The sequence below is a fragment of the Thunnus thynnus genome, chromosome 6 (assembly GCF_963924715.1).
Source record: "Thunnus thynnus chromosome 6, fThuThy2.1, whole genome shotgun sequence".
NCBI classification, from domain to species: domain Eukaryota; kingdom Metazoa; phylum Chordata; class Actinopteri; order Scombriformes; family Scombridae; genus Thunnus; species Thunnus thynnus.
In genome coordinates this window covers 10,736,721-10,754,324 of record NC_089522.1, presented here as the reverse complement: position 1 = coordinate 10,754,324, position 17,604 = coordinate 10,736,721, and the positions used below count along the sequence as shown (strand labels likewise).

At 41.6% G+C, this 17,604-nt stretch overlaps 1 protein-coding gene and 13 non-coding genes across 16 annotated transcripts in view; 13 read left to right on the top strand and 1 right to left on the bottom strand.

Moving 5' to 3' along the window:
• sema3h (sema domain, immunoglobulin domain (Ig), short basic domain, secreted, (semaphorin) 3H) overlaps positions 1-17,604 on the bottom strand; it is a 66,449-nt gene that overhangs the window by 17,185 nt on the left and 31,660 nt on the right. For all 3 annotated transcript variants that reach the window (XM_067591647.1, XM_067591649.1, XM_067591648.1), the window contains exons 8-11: positions 16,113-16,206; positions 15,584-15,703; positions 14,548-14,693; positions 13,848-13,962 (exon numbers count right to left, since the gene is read on the bottom strand). In XM_067591647.1, coding sequence (XP_067447748.1) covers positions 13,848-13,962; positions 14,548-14,693; positions 15,584-15,703; positions 16,113-16,206 — 475 coding nt within the window. The remainder of the gene's footprint in view (positions 1-13,847; positions 13,963-14,547; positions 14,694-15,583; positions 15,704-16,112; positions 16,207-17,604) is intronic.
• Positions 9,272-9,344, top strand: trnar-ccu (transfer RNA arginine (anticodon CCU)). The gene has a single exon. It is a non-coding gene; the product is annotated as a tRNA-Arg (tRNA).
• On the top strand, positions 9,351-9,422 carry trnam-cau (transfer RNA methionine (anticodon CAU)). Its single transcript has one exon. It is a non-coding gene; the product is annotated as a tRNA-Met (tRNA).
• On the top strand, positions 9,934-10,005 carry trnam-cau (transfer RNA methionine (anticodon CAU)). The gene has a single exon. It is a non-coding gene; the product is annotated as a tRNA-Met (tRNA).
• trnar-ccu (transfer RNA arginine (anticodon CCU)) lies at positions 10,223-10,295 on the top strand. Its single transcript has one exon. It is a non-coding gene; the product is annotated as a tRNA-Arg (tRNA).
• On the top strand, positions 10,789-10,861 carry trnar-ccu (transfer RNA arginine (anticodon CCU)). The gene has a single exon. It is a non-coding gene; the product is annotated as a tRNA-Arg (tRNA).
• Positions 10,868-10,939, top strand: trnam-cau (transfer RNA methionine (anticodon CAU)). The gene has a single exon. It is a non-coding gene; the product is annotated as a tRNA-Met (tRNA).
• trnar-ccu (transfer RNA arginine (anticodon CCU)) lies at positions 11,157-11,229 on the top strand. Its single transcript has one exon. It is a non-coding gene; the product is annotated as a tRNA-Arg (tRNA).
• trnar-ccu (transfer RNA arginine (anticodon CCU)) lies at positions 11,723-11,795 on the top strand. The gene has a single exon. It is a non-coding gene; the product is annotated as a tRNA-Arg (tRNA).
• trnam-cau (transfer RNA methionine (anticodon CAU)) lies at positions 11,802-11,873 on the top strand. Its single transcript has one exon. It is a non-coding gene; the product is annotated as a tRNA-Met (tRNA).
• trnar-ccu (transfer RNA arginine (anticodon CCU)) lies at positions 12,215-12,287 on the top strand. Its single transcript has one exon. It is a non-coding gene; the product is annotated as a tRNA-Arg (tRNA).
• trnam-cau (transfer RNA methionine (anticodon CAU)) lies at positions 12,294-12,365 on the top strand. Its single transcript has one exon. It is a non-coding gene; the product is annotated as a tRNA-Met (tRNA).
• On the top strand, positions 12,744-12,816 carry trnar-ccu (transfer RNA arginine (anticodon CCU)). The gene has a single exon. It is a non-coding gene; the product is annotated as a tRNA-Arg (tRNA).
• Positions 12,823-12,894, top strand: trnam-cau (transfer RNA methionine (anticodon CAU)). The gene has a single exon. It is a non-coding gene; the product is annotated as a tRNA-Met (tRNA).

Below are 17,604 nucleotides of genomic sequence, written 5' to 3'. Positions count from 1 at the left end.
GTTTACTGGGTGATTGGGTGGTGATGAGATAGAGAAAAGAACAGATGAAATCCATTTGGAAGTGCACCCAAATATGCACTCAACCTCCGATAAGCCAAGTTGGATCTACAGAGGTGTTCATATTTGGCCATGTTAACAACACTGTTCGTGTTTATTTTCTACATGCTTGAACTGCGGAATGGTAAATAACAACACAGGTCAACAAGTGGCGGCCTGTTTAGACAGATACTTGTAGAGTAAACTGTGACATAAACAGCCATAAGGTAATAAACAGAACAAAGGTGTTTGCTGTAAAGGAATGCGAATTTTCCAGAAACACTTTACAGCCAAGTAAGCAGTGAATTTGTGATTTGAAGGCCAAAATAAATCTAGATATATAGCTTAAAACTGGGCTACAAATGTTTGAAAACTGGACGTTTTTTTAAGATGTCTAGGTGCAAAACATCATGAAAATCAAACCATTCTAGAGATTATCTGAAGTCAATTTTATGTCACTATAAAATTAGAAGCTTTAACTGATTCTCCACGGCAGACCTCCACTGAAAAGTACACAAAAGATAGTCACAGTTTACTCAATAGAACAAAGACTTTCCTAAGACAAAATCACATTACTGTTAGATTAGTGACCCCAATTACTGTAAAGCAAAACAGTTCCAAATGTTACTGAACAAAACATCACAATTATGAGTCTTTTACTGTATCTGAACATTTCAGCACCTGATATTCACACGAGACGTTGCGTGAACCAGTTTATACACTAAACACTCTTACCAGCATCTTCTATGGGGGTCAGCATGTGGTGACAACTTTACAGCTAATACAGCATAAAATGATCAAAAGTAGCTTTGATAAGAACTATTTTATGGGGTGCTTTTATGCCTTTGTCTGATGGCAGAGAAATCCAGGACTCTCGGGGGGAGGGGTGACACGCAGAGGTCTCCAGCTCCGAGTCAGGGAGGTTGTGATCACATGGTATGCACCTTGGACCACCAAGTTGCAGGAACACCCTTTTAGCTATGTTTTTTTGTATTTCTTTAAACCTTTCCACCATGACCTGGTCTAGTCTACAGTACAAGGTAGGAAATCTACCTTCAGTCCTGTAATCTATCACGTACAAACCTATAGAGCAGACAGTCCAATCTTTCTCCTTTATAGGCCACAAAGTCATTTGCTTTTCCATCACAGGAACATCAAATTCAGATTCTTTATCACTCTAAGTTTTTCCAGTGTTTCATTTATGGGAATATCTTTAAGTTTGTTTGGGTTTTTTTTTATAGAAAAATGTCTCCTTCTGCAAAGCTTTACACTGTTGCTCTTCTGAGCACTGTTGTGTTTACTAGACTACAAGGCTACATGTCTCCTGTCTCCTCCTATATGTCTCCTAAAACATACACATGCACCAGTAAAACTCTACAAGGTATTTACAGGCCACAATATTTTGATTTCTTCATATTCTGGTTCATCAAAACCTTGAACGTAAGGAATTTGCAGATAAAACTTTAATATGTGCAAAAACATTAAAAGGGGTACTGCAGTGATTTAGGATTAGTATTTAGTAGTTTCCATAATATTAGGGCACTTGCAAGATATAGATTAAAAATTACAACAGCAGAGGCTCAGATATCCAGACTTTCAGACTATGTCTGCATTAAGCCGGCTAAATTCTAAAACTGTTTTCATACAAAAATAACAACAGGAGTTTCAGCATGTTTTTTGCAAATACCTCCGTCCACATTAAAATGCTAAAACTGGTAATTCTCCTCCCACTAGGCATGGAGGACAGACGAGCAAGTCAGCCGCAGAAAACCCGCGAAGCCGTTTTGGAAAAGAAAAATGTCTGGACGGAGGGCCAAAACGGAGAGAAAAATATGCGCTTAGCTGGCTTAGTGCGGTGATGGTCTTAGTCCCTAGTATGGGTCAAACTCCAAAAATGTTGCATCCTACACTTCCCATAATGTAACTCCACAGTGCATTTTTCATGAGACCCTCCCTACCTGTAAATGCACACGCAGGCTTTTGGTTAAAAATGTATAGTCTCCGAGCCCAAACTGAGATAACCCTAATGACATCACTGTGACATCATCGGGTTGTTGTCAGACTTAAGCTCCTCCAGGCCATTAAGAGGCTATACTCCCTGTGATGACTAAACTGATTTTCATGTGTAAAAGTAGTGGATTGTCTGTTTAAAAATACAAGTAAGAACCAGGTGTGGATGTAAAGGTCCACCACCTGGAAATAAGGGCAGTAAGGCAAGGGAATAAGAAATCTCATTTTATTGTGTATAACACAGATATATTTTAAAGCCTGGTGGAAGGAGGCCATGTCAAAGTAAACATAGACAGTTTAATACTAAAAAAAATACTGTTTTAACTTAATACAAACTTTGGTAATCCCTGTAAGGAAAAACTCTGAATCCCTTCCTTCTGCTTCAAAGTCAGTCTCTTTCTTCTCAGCACCTCGCTGTGCATTCAGCTTCACATAAAACTTAGTTAAACTTAGGAAGACAAAGCCAGAACATTTCTCTTTTTCAGACTTTGAAGATGACGTCTGTTATTTACAGCTCGGCTTGGCAAAAATTCCCTGTTATCGCTCTGCGACAAGTTTAAAGTTGATTTAGTGCGGTTCTACCTTGCTTCTGCATCTCTCATCTGATTTATTAAACTGTAGTGGATTTAATGTCATCAATCTTTAACAGGGGAGGGAAAGCAAAACACACACACATTCATCACAAACACAGAAAAAGTGCAGTGCACAAAATATTAGGTCAGTCTGTTATATGTAATTATGTTATATGTATATGTAATTATCTGACCAGTTGAGTGAAGGTTAATGTCTGATCATTTTTCAAGTTGAAGCAGGAAGGAGAGCTGACTTAAAGTTTTAAAACATGTTAAATGTTGCATTTAATCATGTCACTCTCATAGGAAACATCTTTATGTCGTTTTTTTCTTTTCTCTTCTTTCTTTTTTGGTGTCAGACAGTCAGCCACCATCTTATACAAACAATAATCCCTCGTTCTGAGCTGCTTTTCTTTCTTCTTTCTGAATCCTCTCTCCTTTTCTTTGTCTCTTTATCTTTTCATCAGGTGCTCATCTTCCCCTCCCTTTCTGTTCAAATCCACCTGGGCTTCCCAGGATCCCTCTGGGCGGCTCTCAATCTCTTTGTTTTTCACTTTCGCCGTCCCTCTTAGTCTCCATCCCTCCCTCCTGCTATCTCTCCATCCCTCCATCTCCCCGTCCATCTGTCTGTCTGGCCTATTTTCCCCAGATGATTGTTCTTGTGTCTTCTTCTCTAAACAAAAAGAGGTTCTTTCCCCCTGAGGGAAGATAGTCTTGTCTAGCCCGCAGACGTTCGGCTTCAGCCCCTATCTTCCTCCTCCTCCTCCTAATTGTCTAGCCATAGCCCCCCGGACAAACACCCCTATCCTCCTTATTTCTCTGCTGTTCCCTCTTTCCCTCCCTCCCTGCCCAGTGACCCTGAATGCCAACATCCACCTCCTCCCCCTCGTCACCTTTCTGACTGCACTCCCGGTCTTTATTTCCTCCTCGCCGTCTTAATTTGCCACTAATAACCTTGCTTCCATCTTGTCTAGTCCTTTAACCCCCTGGGCTATTGGCCGTGCTCCTTCCTTCGATCCATCATGTTTCTCCATGACGCAATTTTTTCCCCTCCAGCGACTGCTGTTATCCTCATCTTGATGTCTCTCTCAATTTTAATAGTTAGGTCCAGACATAAAATATGTCCTTTTTTAAAGGATAGAATCAATTGAAAGTCTTACTATCTGCTTTACGTTTTTGCTGTCAACTCAGCGGTGCATGAGTCGTTTTCTCCTTCGCCAAGTATTTCCTCCTTCCTCCCCTTCCCTCCCCTCACTTTCGCACCTTACTGTCTGCTCCATCCTTCCCTATTAACCTAGTTCCCCTCCTTCCCTTCCTCCCTCCCTCCCTCCCATCAACCCTCACACCCTTTTAGCTTCACTTCACCTCATTCATCCCCTCTGTGTCCTTTGAGGAAAAACACCTTCTGCCTGGGCTATAGTATATCCTGGTACGTTAGTATCTCCCCTATCTCTTATCTCTCCTGCTGATTTGGTCCTTCTCCTCCTTTTCTGTCTATCCGTTGCATCCATTTTTTTTTTTTAAATTTCACATTCTTGGAAGCAGCAGCTCTTAAACTACATTTACACTGTAAAGATGTAAGAAAAAGGGACCGCTGATGATCAGTGAGGATCTTTTTTACTTTCCAAACTTAGTTTTTTCATGCCTTCTCTCCTGGATTTCTGCACCAACTAGCTATCTTATTCCACTCTGTATAGTGAAAATGTCACCTCTCTGGTGTCACTTTCAGGCCACATACACATTTGCAGACACATAGCAGCAGGGAAATTCTATGCCTATGCTATTTCCACTCAGCCTTTAGATGTCTTAAATAACCTTTAAATACCACGCACATCTAAAATATTCTCTTAATTTATCCTGTTCTCGCTTTTTCCGCTCCTTCTGAGGAACATCTTTCTTTTGGCCATCCTTTATTCATCACCCACTTCTTCATCCTCCATCCCTCCCCTTCTAATTCTCAAGCCAAATTTTATTTCCAATCCTCCTCCTAATCAGCTATTCCTCCCCTAAACAACAACTTACTCTCCTCCTCATCTTCCTCCCTCTCACCACTTGTCTGGCCAACACCTTGTACTATACCCTCTGCCCTCTTCCTACTTGTCCTACTTTATCTTCTCCCTCTCCCCCTCTTTCGAAGCCTGATGGTTTACCACATCCTCCACTGGCCAGCAGCCCCTCTCCTCCCTCCTCTCCCCCTCTATCTTGCTCCTCTGTTTCTCCTTCTGATAAACTGGGCGTCCATTCAAGTACTTTCACACAAACAGTGATGGATTAGAAAAGCTGAATAGAGGCCTCAAAACATGATTAATTAGCCTCAGTATAACAAAACATGTTTTCTTACACTCTCACCCGGACAGGATTTTTGTTGGTGAGGTAATTAAGCAGTAAATAGTGATGAAAATGCATCTGGCAGGATAAGGCGTCGTGGTGGCTCAGTCATATACATAACAGTTCTGGTCTCGGTTCATATATGGACATTTGACTCCCCCTCTGCTCCCTCTCTTGACCTTTTTATGTCTCTCCATCATCCAACAAAGACAAGGGGTCCCAAAGAAGATACAATCGACCCAAAGAAAGGTTCACTCTCAGCTAAAATGGTTCAAAAGTGGCTTTGGATGAAAATGTTGCCTATAAAATGGCAACTGATGCCCCCCAGAAATGTCCCAACAGCTGTCCCTCAATTTTGCCCCCATTCATCAGGGAAGTAAGGTCAATAGTTGGAGCATTAGAGTTCTACCGAGTGCATTTAATTTGAAATAAATGAAATATGTTGACATTACTGACACTGAACAACAAGAACATGCCCGATACTAATCAATTATTGAAAATCTCTTCTATTTCTCTCATTGTTGATCTCAACTCAGCTTTGTATCACATTCAGCTTTCAAACCTAATTTTGCTTTCTTACTTCCTACATCCTACTTTCAGGCATCTTCTGGCGATGAGTTAATTTCTTGAGACAAAACAAATTTAGGTACCTAGTTAATTTTATTTTTGTCTCTCTTCCGCCGTCTGTAACCCCCGTGTTTCCTAACCAGTCTTTCCTCCTTCCTCACTGCACGCTCTTTTTCAATTGTTTTACTAAATTCTTTCTTTCTGGCCGCAAACTTCTCCTCATCATACTGAGAGTTTGTCAATATGAGTTTTTTTCTCTTCTCCCCCCATCTGTCATATTTGTCTCTAAAACATTCAATTTTGTCTTCTCCTCCTTTGTCTTGACCTCTGTTTTATTCAGCTCGAACTCTCAGCCCTATCTACAGACTGTTCCAGGGAAGACTTTCCAAACTTCCTTTCCAGCATAGTGGGTGATGTAGTGACAGGAATATGGGTGCTGTCTTTTGTCTGGAACACTGAATCTCTCACACACAGCAAAAAAATGATGACGGAAAATGTCTGAAAATACCTCTGGTGTCATGACACTGAGTCCAGCCACAGAGGGCTGTCTGTCTCAAACTCTAAAACCTCATGGAATGACTCTCCGCCACAACAACGACAACCACAACAGGGACATCAGCAGTAAACAGCAGAGAATCTTTCCTGTGTGCTGGGATCTGAAAATGTTCACCAGAAGGAGCTGTTTCAGTTTGAAAAGACAGCAGGTCTTCCTTGAGAGAGAAAACAGTAAACATGAACCACTTCCACCCGACTGTTTGCTTTTAGAATAATTATGGTTCAATGAGGCTTGACTCCCAAGTTGACACAAGTGACATCAACAACAACAGCAGGACATATTAACAGTAAATCTTATGACATAGAACGCAACCTCTGCGTCTCCAGACAAAAAAACAACTGAACAATAAACTCACAGCAATCCCGTCTCATGAGTCAGTCAGTGTGGTGATCTCAGACCAGATGCTCTATTCAAAACAATGCCAACAGTGAGGGCGTTCAAAAACTTATATATGTGAGTCAACAACTACTAAAATACACTAAAGGAAACAGAGGTGACTTAAACTATTTAATGAAATGCCTGGAATTGTGTGAACATCCATCCATCTGTTATCTGTACTCACTTAATCTGGGAACCCTGGACATGTTGCCAGTCTATCAGAGGGCTCTACATCCAGGTCCATCATACTATGTGTTACGGTCCTGCATCGCTATCTTGATTTCACTGTTGTACATTATAGAAGAGACCTTTCTTGGTGGGAATACCCGACTAACAGCGTTTTTTTCCACATTATAGGTTGCTTAGAAGATTTGCTATCAGGTGAGTTGATATTTTTAACTTTCTTCCTGTAAGAAATTTTATAAACCGCTCCAAGACTGAAATGTTCGGGTTCCGTTATACATATTCACAGTCTTGGATGGGGGATAGGTTGACACAAAAACCCAGCAGAGCTGAAACAATTAGTCAATCGAAAGAAAACTCTTTGGAAACTATTTTGATAATCGATTCATCATGTCAGTCTATTTTCCAACAAAAATGCCATGTATTTGCTGCTTTCAGCTTCTCAACGATGAAGATGTGCTGCTTGTTTTTTAATCATACATGATAGTATATTAAATATTCTTTGATTTTGGTCGGATAAAAAAAACAAAAACAATTTAAGAACGTCACTTTGGGCTCTGAGAGTTGTGAGGAGCATTTTTCACATCTTTCTGACCTTTCATGGACTAAACAATTAGTCGATTGATCGCAAAAATAACCCGCAGTTTAATTGATAATGAAAATAGTTGTTAGTTGCAGCTCTGAAACCCAGACAAACATTCATGCTCAAATTCAGATCTGTGAATAATTTGAAGTTATCAGTTAACCTGATCGGTATGCCTTTGGGCTGTGGGAAGAAATCAGAGAACTCGACACAGAAAAGTTGTAGCCAACCACAGGATTCAAACTCACGACCTGCTTGCTGTGCTGTGTTACCTTTTGTGTAAAAAGAAAAAACAAAGTGTGCATGTCTGTCTGAAACAGTGCAATTCTTCATATTACCACTGGATGGCACCAAAGTAAGAATTTTTCAATTCCTACATATGTTAGCTTTAAGTTTTTGGGTTACTATAACATATTCTTTTAACATACACAGCATTAACATATTGACATTACTAATGATAAATAGTTACTCAATGTTTAGTATTTTAAAAGTATATTTATCACATTTTATTTGAAGATGTTTATTGTTATTTTTCACCATGCTGTGACATCCACTAAGATGGATTTGTCCCACATAGTATTGAATCCTTTTCACCTGGAAAAACAACAACAGTGTCACAGCAGACAGGAGCTGAACCCAAATATTGCTGCTTCTTTACTGCTGAAAAAGAGAAGACTCACTCAGGTTTCTTTTGAATGCAGTTGATTGATTTCTTTCTTTCTAGTGTTTTCTTTACCTCAAAAACTACAAATATAGTTAAAACTCTCACATATACAAACACAAACACACACATACTCATACACACACACAGCCAGGTGGTATCCACTGCCCTGCTGCCATGAGGGACCCGTACACCCTCAAGGTTTTATGGGATTTGTAGTGTTTCTGTGTGGCGAAGCGTGGCATAAACACAACACTGACAGCATTCTTAACCTGATGGCTTAATCTCCTGTATATGGGTTTGTGGTTTTCTCTCTGTGTGTGTGTGTGTGTGTGTTGCAGAAGTGTATTCACAAACAAATCTGTAGGCACCCTTATCAGATGTGTAAAACGTGGCCACAGGCATGCTGGGTAGAAATATTTATGCTCTTGACAAGTCACAACTGTCCTGTGTACACAGACAGGCTGAGGCTAGAGTACGTGTGTAACAGCTCAAAAGCTGTGCATGTGTGTGTTCACACAAATGATAATTGTGTGTGTGTGTGTGTGTTCAGCAAACAGAGCAATCATGTCGTTTACTCCGAGAATCTTCAGTTTACGAAAACAGCAGATAAGAAACCAGTCGTGTCTCGACAATGCTCTCCCTGTTTCTATGTTCTCTATCTGCATGGCTCCAATGCATTTTTTAGTGCAAAATCTGATTCCTCGATGGCCTAATAAATAAGGCGCTGGCCTCCTAAACATTACGAGATCAAGCCTCTTCTGATGTCTCTGATAACAGAGCAGCAGATCAATAGATAATCTATTGATCTATATTTTTCATGACCTATTTAACTGAATGGATAATAAGCTATATTCCTGACATTTATGGTAATGCACTGTATAAGACTTTTAGAGGGGGTAAGGATATATATTGTTTCTTCTTTCTGTAAACTATTACTTACAGTAGTTACAGCAGTTTTTTTTTGTTTGTCATGAATTGGGGATGTCAGCAACAGACAGTAGATGTAAGGAAAACAGACTGTGCTGCAGACAAAGACTGCTGAACACAAGTATTGATGGTTCACTACATGACTGGAATCTTACTGGGCCAATAACCCAGCACACTCCCTTTTTATGTCCCTCTCTACATTGTCAGTTATGTCAGTTATTAAAGAAGTACTCCAGCAATTTAGTTTCCATAAAGTTGGAAGACAATAATAAAACCAGAGAGCATCTTTTCATTAGACCCTCTCTGTCAGGTAAAAATCCATGTCTTTCAAACTCCACGCCGCCAATTTGCAACGCACTGCTATGATGAACTCACCGGCCATTGCTGCATTACTTAAAACCAATGTTTGTGCTTTCCCCATTGTTGTTGTGTCTAGTCAATCACACTGGTCAACCCTACAATGCAAAGCCCCAGTGGCCTAATGGATAAGGCACTGGCCTCCTAAGCCAGGGATTGTGGGTTCGAGTCCCATCTGGGGTGATTTACAGCAGAGTGGCGCAGCGGAAGCGTGCTGGGCCCATAACCCAGAGGTCGATGGATCGAAACCATCCTCTGCTAACATTGTTTTCAGGGTGGCTGGTTGGCCTTAAAGACATGTCCGTTATTTAGAGAGGTACTTCAGCGATTTAGTCTGCATGTCCATCAGCTGTCTGCCCTGTTGTCTTCAACTTTGTCATCTCTGTAGTCCTTCCAGCCTTTAAGACAACCAGATAGCATCTTTTCATTAGACCCTCTCTGTCAGGTAAAAATCCATGTCTTTCATACTCCACACCTCCGATTTGCAACGTGCATTTGGTTAAAGTTTTGTAGTCTCGAGCCGAGGCCAACACAACCCTTGTGACATCACTGCATTTATTTTATCAGAGTTTAATATTGTCTCTCTGTTACTGCTACGATGAACTCACCAGCCATTGCTGCATTATTTAAAACCAATGTTTGTGCTTTTCACATTGTTGCTGTGTAGTCAATAACACTGGTCAGCATCTAATGTGTGAAGTGGCCTAATGGATAAGGCACTGGCCTCCTAAGCCAGGGATTGTGGGTTCGAGTCCCATCTGGGGTGACTGACAGCAGAGTGGCGCAGCGGAAGCGTGCTGGGCCCATAACCCAGAGGTCGATGGATCGAAACCATCCTCTGCTACCAGTCATTTAGTAGCAGCTAGTTGGCTGTAAACACATGTCAGTTATTAAAGAAGTACTCCAGCAATTTAGTTTCTATATGGTTGGAAGACAGATATCTTGAGTTTCAGTCCTCCTGGGCAAACCTCCAAAAACACTGGATGATGCAATTCCCATAAATGTTTTCTCCATATTTATGTACCTCTCTAGATTGTCCATCCGCAGGTGACATCACTAAAGCCCCAGTGGCCTAATGGATAAGGCACTGGCCTCCTAAGCCAGGGATTGTGGGTTCAAGTCCCATCTGGGGTGATTTACAGCAGAATGGCGCAGCGGAAGCGTGCTGGGCCCATAACCCAGAGGTCGATGGATCGAAACCATCCTCTGCTAACACTATTTTCAGGGTGGCTGGTTGGCCTTAAAGACAAGTCAGTTATTTAGAGAGGCACTTCAGCGATTTAGTCTACATGTCCATCAGCTGTCTGCCCTATTGTCAACTATGTCAGCTTTTGAGTCCTTCCAGCCTTTAATACAACCAGATAGCATCTTTTCATTAGACCCTCTCTGTCAGGTAAAAATGCATGTCTTTCAAACTCCATGACCCCAATTTGCAACTCGAGCTGAGGCCAACACAACCCTTATGACATCACTGCAATCATTTTATCAGAATTTAATGTTGTCTCTCTGTTACTGCTACAATGAACTCACCGGCCATTGCTGCGTTAGCTTATTTAAAACCAATGTTTGTGCTTTTCACATTGTTGTTGTGTCTAGTGAATAACACTGGTCAACCCTAGGATGCAAAGCCCCAGTGGCCTAATGGATAAGGCACTGGCCTCCTAAGCCAGGGATTGTGGGTTCGAGTCCCATCTGGGGTGACTGACAGCAGAGTGGCGCAGCGGAAGCGTGCTGGGCCCATAACCCAGAGGTCGATGGATCGAAACCATCCTCTGCTACCAGTCATTTAGTAGCAGCTAGTTGGCTGTAAACACATGTCAGTTATTAAAGAAGTACTCCAGCAATTTAGTTTCTATATGGTTGGAAGACAGATATCTTGAGTTTCAGTCCTCCTGGGCAAACCTCCAAAAACACTGGATGATGCAATTCCCATAAATGTTTTCTCCATATTTATGTACCTCTCTAGATTGTCCATCCGCAGGTGACATCACTAAAGCCCCAGTGGCCTAATGGATAAGGCACTGGCCTCCTAAGCCAGGGATTGTGGGTTCAAGTCCCATCTGGGGTGATTTACAGCAGAATGGCGCAGCGGAAGCGTGCTGGGCCCATAACCCAGAGGTCGATGGATCGAAACCATCCTCTGCTAACACTATTTTCAGGGTGGCTGGTTGGCCTTAAAGACAAGTCAGTTATTTAGAGAGGCACTTCAGCGATTTAGTCTACATGTCCATCAGCTGTCTGCCCTATTGTCAACTATGTCAGCTTTTGAGTCCTTCCAGCCTTTAATACAACCAGATAGCATCTTTTCATTAGACCCTCTCTGTCAGGTAAAAATGCATGTCTTTCAAACTCCATGACCCCAATTTGCAACTCGAGCTGAGGCCAACACAACCCTTATGACATCACTGCAATCATTTTATCAGAATTTAATGTTGTCTCTCTGTTACTGCTACAATGAACTCACCGGCCATTGCTGCGTTAGCTTATTTAAAACCAATGTTTGTGCTTTTCACATTGTTGTTGTGTCTAGTGAATAACACTGGTCAACCCTAGGATGCAAAGCCCCAGTGGCCTAATGGATAAGGCACTGGCCTCCTAAGCCAGGGATTGTGGGTTCGAGTCCCATCTGGGGTGACTGACAGCAGAGTGGCGCAGCGGAAGCGTGCTGGGCCCATAACCCAGAGGTCGATGGATCGAAACCATCCTCTGCTATCAGTCATTTAGTAGCAGCTAGTTGGCATTAAGGACATGTCAGTTATTTAGAGAGGTACTTCAGCGAATTAGTCTGCATGTCCATCAGCTGTCTGCCCTGTTGTCTTCAACTACATCAGCTTTGGAGTTCTTCTAGCATTTGATACAACCAGATAGCATCTTTTCATTAGACCCTCTCTATCGGGTAAAAATCCATGTCTTTCAAACTGCACGCCGCCAATTTGCAATGCACTGCTATGATGAACTCACCGGCCATTGCTGCATTACTTAAAACCAATGTTTGTGCTTTCCCCATTGTTGTTGTGTCTAGTCAATCACACTGGTCAGCCCTAGGATGCAAAGCCCCAGTGGCCTAATGGATAAGGCACTGGCCTCCTAAGCCAGGGATTGTGGGTTCGAGTCCCATCTGGGGTGATTGACAGCAGAGTGGCGCAGCGGAAGCGTGCTGGGCCCATAACCCAGAGGTCGATGGATCGAAACCATCCTCTGCTAGCATTGTTTTAGTGGAAGCTAGTTGGCTGTAAACACATGTCAGTTATTAAAGTACTCTAGCAATTTAGTTTCCATAAAGATAGAAGACAGATATCCTCAGTATCAGTCCTCATGGTTCAACCTCCAAAAACACTGGATGTTGCAATTCCCATGAATGTTAAAGTATGTACTACATGTCAGCACAGCTGAAGGGTCATAATCTACCCATGGCAGCAAGGGTCCACACAAACTCTACTTGTAGACCATTTGCACCAACTACAGGATTACTGAATCACTGCTTTTGTCTTGTTTTCCTCGTGTTTTCACTGCTTTGTTGTGATATTTATTATATATTTATGTCCCTCTCTATATTGTGTATCTACAGGTGACATCAATGAAGCCCCAGTGGCCTAATGGATAAGGCACTGGCCTCCTAAGCCAGGGATTGTGGGTTCGAGTCCCATCTGGGGTGATTTACAGCAGAGTGGCGCAGCGGAAGCGTGCTGGGCCCATAACCCAGAGGTCGATGGATCGAAACCATCCTCTGCTAATATTATTTTTTTGATGGCTGGTTGGCCTTAAAGAAGTGCTCCAAATGCACTGGAATTTAGATAACCCACAAAGCTCTTACTATGTGTTCCACATCAGCATAGCTCCCTGGGTCAGTGTGAACCAGCTATATAAAATCCTGGTACAAAATGAGGCAGTCATTTTTATTAATACCGGACATTTGGTGAACTCACATAATTCCCTGCATACAGTAACTAAAGATACCTGTGTAGGTGTGCAGGGCCTTTCAAATGCTACAAAACAATACATTGCCCTTCGTACATTAATAGTATATTCACCACTGATGTAGGAGGTTACTAATTTCGAAGACAAGGCCACTAGTTCACAGTTTAATGCAGAAAAATCTTGAGACATGTACATCTGCAAAATCAAGTCCAGACGTACCAACACAGAGAGCGAACAGAGGCTAACATCCTGCTTCATTCAAAATACAGATGCACGCCAACATAGACCTGCTCCTGAACACATACACACACTGAGCCAACCAGAGTACATCCTTAATAATGTATAAACCCACAGCAACTGAATGTTGAGGCCAGTTGCCGTGGTTACCAAGGCTGAGGCACGAAGACGAACCCAAGGTGACCGTCAGGGCTGTTGATCACCGTGGTAACGGTGGAACCATTCAGACACATACATACACCAAGGCTGTGGGTGAGCACTTCTAAGTTTCCTCTGTCTGCAAACTCCCCTTCGTCACCTCAAAATATTTGAACAAGAAGTTCCAACTCCTCATGTTTCGCACTCATAAACACAAGTGCACACATACCGACTGAGTATCTGAACTTAATTTCTCTTTTAGGAAGCATTCAGTGGCAGTGCTCCAGCTGTTGATGAGACCAGTGGTTCAGGCCTGTCTAATGTGATTAGTTTTACTGTGCATATAATGTGTTAGGCGGGTTATCGTGTCGTGATGTTTGTGTGTGTACTCACGCAGTTGGTCGAAATGTGTCTGTAGGCCATCTGGTCCTGGGACTGAACACACCATACGAGCCTTCTGGAAGGTGCTCCACTTATTGACTAAACTCCTCTGGCCTCCAATGTCATTCTACACACACACAGAAAAAAATCTAAATAAAAACTATTTCCAATTTTAGGTTAATTTTATTTAATTATATTGTAACTTGACTAAATTAGTCAAGGTGGCTATAATTCGCAATGATTATGATACCTCAAATTAGTTCAATTTTATCTCACAACTGAATTGTGAAATTCAAAACATCATTTAATATACAAATCCTTGATGAAACACACACACAGTCATGCAGGACTATAACTGTCTATACACACAAAAGGCACACAGTATCAATAAATACAAACAAACACAAACATTCACAGTCTATCACAGTGGAGCAGAAGACACAGTGATAGTGACAAAAATAAACATCCCCTTATACACAGACCTCAAAATGCTTATCTATATGAGGCGACAGGAACATCCAATCACACGGTCACTTCTTACATAAACACACACGTCTGCAGGCTCAGACACACACACACACACGCGCTGACCGGCACGTACTCTACCTGTGCAGGCGAACATGCTTACATAAGCTACATCCAGACAGTTCTGAGGTCTGATACAAGGACACAAACCTGGTCCCTATCTGTCTCTAACAAACACACTCCATACCTTGCACACACGTGCCACTCGGGAGTAGAGCACCTTCCCAGCAGCCCCCTCTGCCTCCTGAGCGCGCTCGGTGAAGAACACGTAGACCTTATCGTCTTCTGGATTATCAGTTTCAGACAGCGGCGCAACCCGCACAAACTGGGCATCTGGAGAGCGAGCGAGAGGGAGAGACAGAGTGAAAGAGAAAGATAGGTAAATCATAAATCACAGTAACGCAATCCATCTCTGCTGAGAAGCACGTAACGTGCATGTAAGAGCGTACGAGGAGTAGAGATAGAGCGAAGCAGAGGGACGATAGATGTACAATTGAGTTTACAAACAGCAGAGAGAGTCAACATGTATCACGTTGTTATCAGCAGCAGACGTCGACACGCTGTCCTGATAAAACACCAACCGGGCGTTCTGGAGATGGTTTCAGTGATGTTGATTTAGAGCAAAAGATGTTCAGTGTAACTCTGGTTATGCAGTTTACAAAGCAAGAAGTGAAGAGAATGGCTGTTTAAAGTATGTATTTATAGTAGCCTAATGACTTGACACCAAAGAGACTAAGTATATAAGTATATAAGTAGAGAAACATAGATGCTTTGTATAGAAATTAAATGTTACTTGTGATATATCTTTATTTGATTATTTGATTTTTTTTCCACAAGAGTCAGTGGAAACTTACTGTTAGCATGTTAGCTGGTTAACTGGGAGACCATGAATGCATTACATCAGTGATTTGATAGCATTAACACAAGACAAGCAAGACAAATCTCTAATATGAGGTTTGTTCACTCTAAAAGTGACACTGAGTAGCTGGGTAGCATACTCACTGTATTATTTGAAAAGAATATTTGAAACATTTCTCAGATATCAAATGAAATTCCAGATTTCGCAGATTTCTAAAAGGACTCCGCACCAGTAAATCCTGCAGTACTAAAACTGAACAAAAGCAGATGCCTGACATCCACCTACTGCAGGTTAGAGATCGGTTTTCAAAAGTAAGGAGTTTTACAGTTTGTTCTGGTTTTCTTTGACATTTCTTTGCACTTACCCTGCAGCCAGGTGGAGTCGTACTGTTCGGTGCGGATGACATGACGTTTACCAAGACTACGGAAGAAGGCCGAGTCCCGGCTCATGAAATCTGAGGTGATGCCGGCATACAGCTCTCCATCTACACAGAATAACAAAAAAGTTTAGATAGTTTGTGAGACAGAATGGATGATGTTTTTGATGGATTTTAGGTTTAGAGATATTTAATATGACTTACAAGGAAAAGTCTTTTATTGCAGGCATACTGTAAATAATTTACACATTCCCTGTGACAATACTTATTTAGGTGATGGTTAAAATAGGTTTCGGTCATAGTTACAATTAGTTTTAAGCCAAAATTCTGCCTGTTTGAGTACATATGATTCATAACATATCATGCCAAGAATTTGCATTACTTCTACTGGGACAATAACTATAAATTCAATGTGACGACCAAATCCTTCCTCACATATGTTCCTGAAATTTTGGTCAGTGGTGTTCTAATAGTTTCTTGATGATTATGTCATTTGAGGAAACAACGGTCAAGTTACCAACAACAGCTGACGCCGTTTTTTGGAATGGATCGTAGGGACATTTCCCCTTCCCACACTCTGTCTGGCTGTAGGAGAGAGTCTGATGCTCTGACTGGTGAAGAAAACAGAGACAGAGGTCACTTTGATAGAAAGAGAGAAAATCAGCTGGACAGATGGGAGAGAATAAGTAAAACAGACTGCGACTCTTTAATTTATTCTTGCATTCACTGATTCTTTTATTCATCCACTGATTCAGTCAAATCAGCAGAAACACTTTTTCAGACTGCTGAACTAGTCTGCCACACACACACACACACACACACACACACACACACACACACACACACACACACACACGCACATGGTGAGTGGCTAATTGAAGGTTATCGGGCTAAGTGGAGGGATTTTAAAATGTGTGAAGTCCAATCTTAAACCAGTCAGCACCACCGGCTCCTCTAAGCACCACGTCTGAACCTTTGCTCAGATCTTTCATGGCCTTTCATGGGATTAGCTGGTCCCTGACACACACACTCACACACTGCTGAAAGGCATGCATTTAACCTAAAAAAAACACAAATGCAGGAATGCACATACCCACACCCACACAACTGACATAAGTTTAAACCTCACATACATGCACACAGAAACACACACACACACAGACACCCATAACTGAGAGAATTTAGAACCAATAACCTATTTCTGGCGAGACGATAACCCACATGTGTCTTAAATATGAAATGTTCCCAACCAGCCAGTGAAGACATATGAAAAGAAAAAAAAGGAGACACACTCGGGCTCTAACTTTATATTTACATTATATTTGACATACAAATGTCAAATAAAAAATCGTCAGTGTCCAGAAGCCCCCAGAGTGCAGCCAAAATGACAAAAGGTACATTGTATATATTACAGACAGATGAGACAGGAGAAAACCTTGTAGATATATGGGTATAGGGGCAGACACCACACGCTGATAGGCCCGTGTATAGGGGTTGGGACTGGAGGTTGAGAACACACACAGTATGGTGTGTGGTAGTAACAGCATATCGCTTCCCTATTAAAAAAAGTGTGCTCTGGTCAACTTGATTGCTTTGATTTTTCTGTATTTTATCATTTTATTCATTTAAATTTGGTCAACATATATATAATACTGTATGATCATATGTCTGAGAAAGTTTGAAACCAGCTAGCAGCTAGCTAGTTAAGGGGCTATAGCTTAGTAGTAGTATAGTTTGGATGTGATGGAGTGTGTGGGGTTCAAAGCTGGGTTCTCATTTAAAAAATTACATCTGATGGGAAATCCTACTGCACAAATCTTATATTGGGAAGTGTACTTAGGGAGATAAAAACCATTATGCATAAAAAATTTTCAATTAGGAGGTGAGTCTACAGCAGAAATATTAAATTTAGATTTTAGAACCACACATGATTAGTTCATAATGAAACCATTACACCAGCTGTATTTGAAAGTTGTGTTGGTCTGGTTCACTTTACCATCTCTCATTTC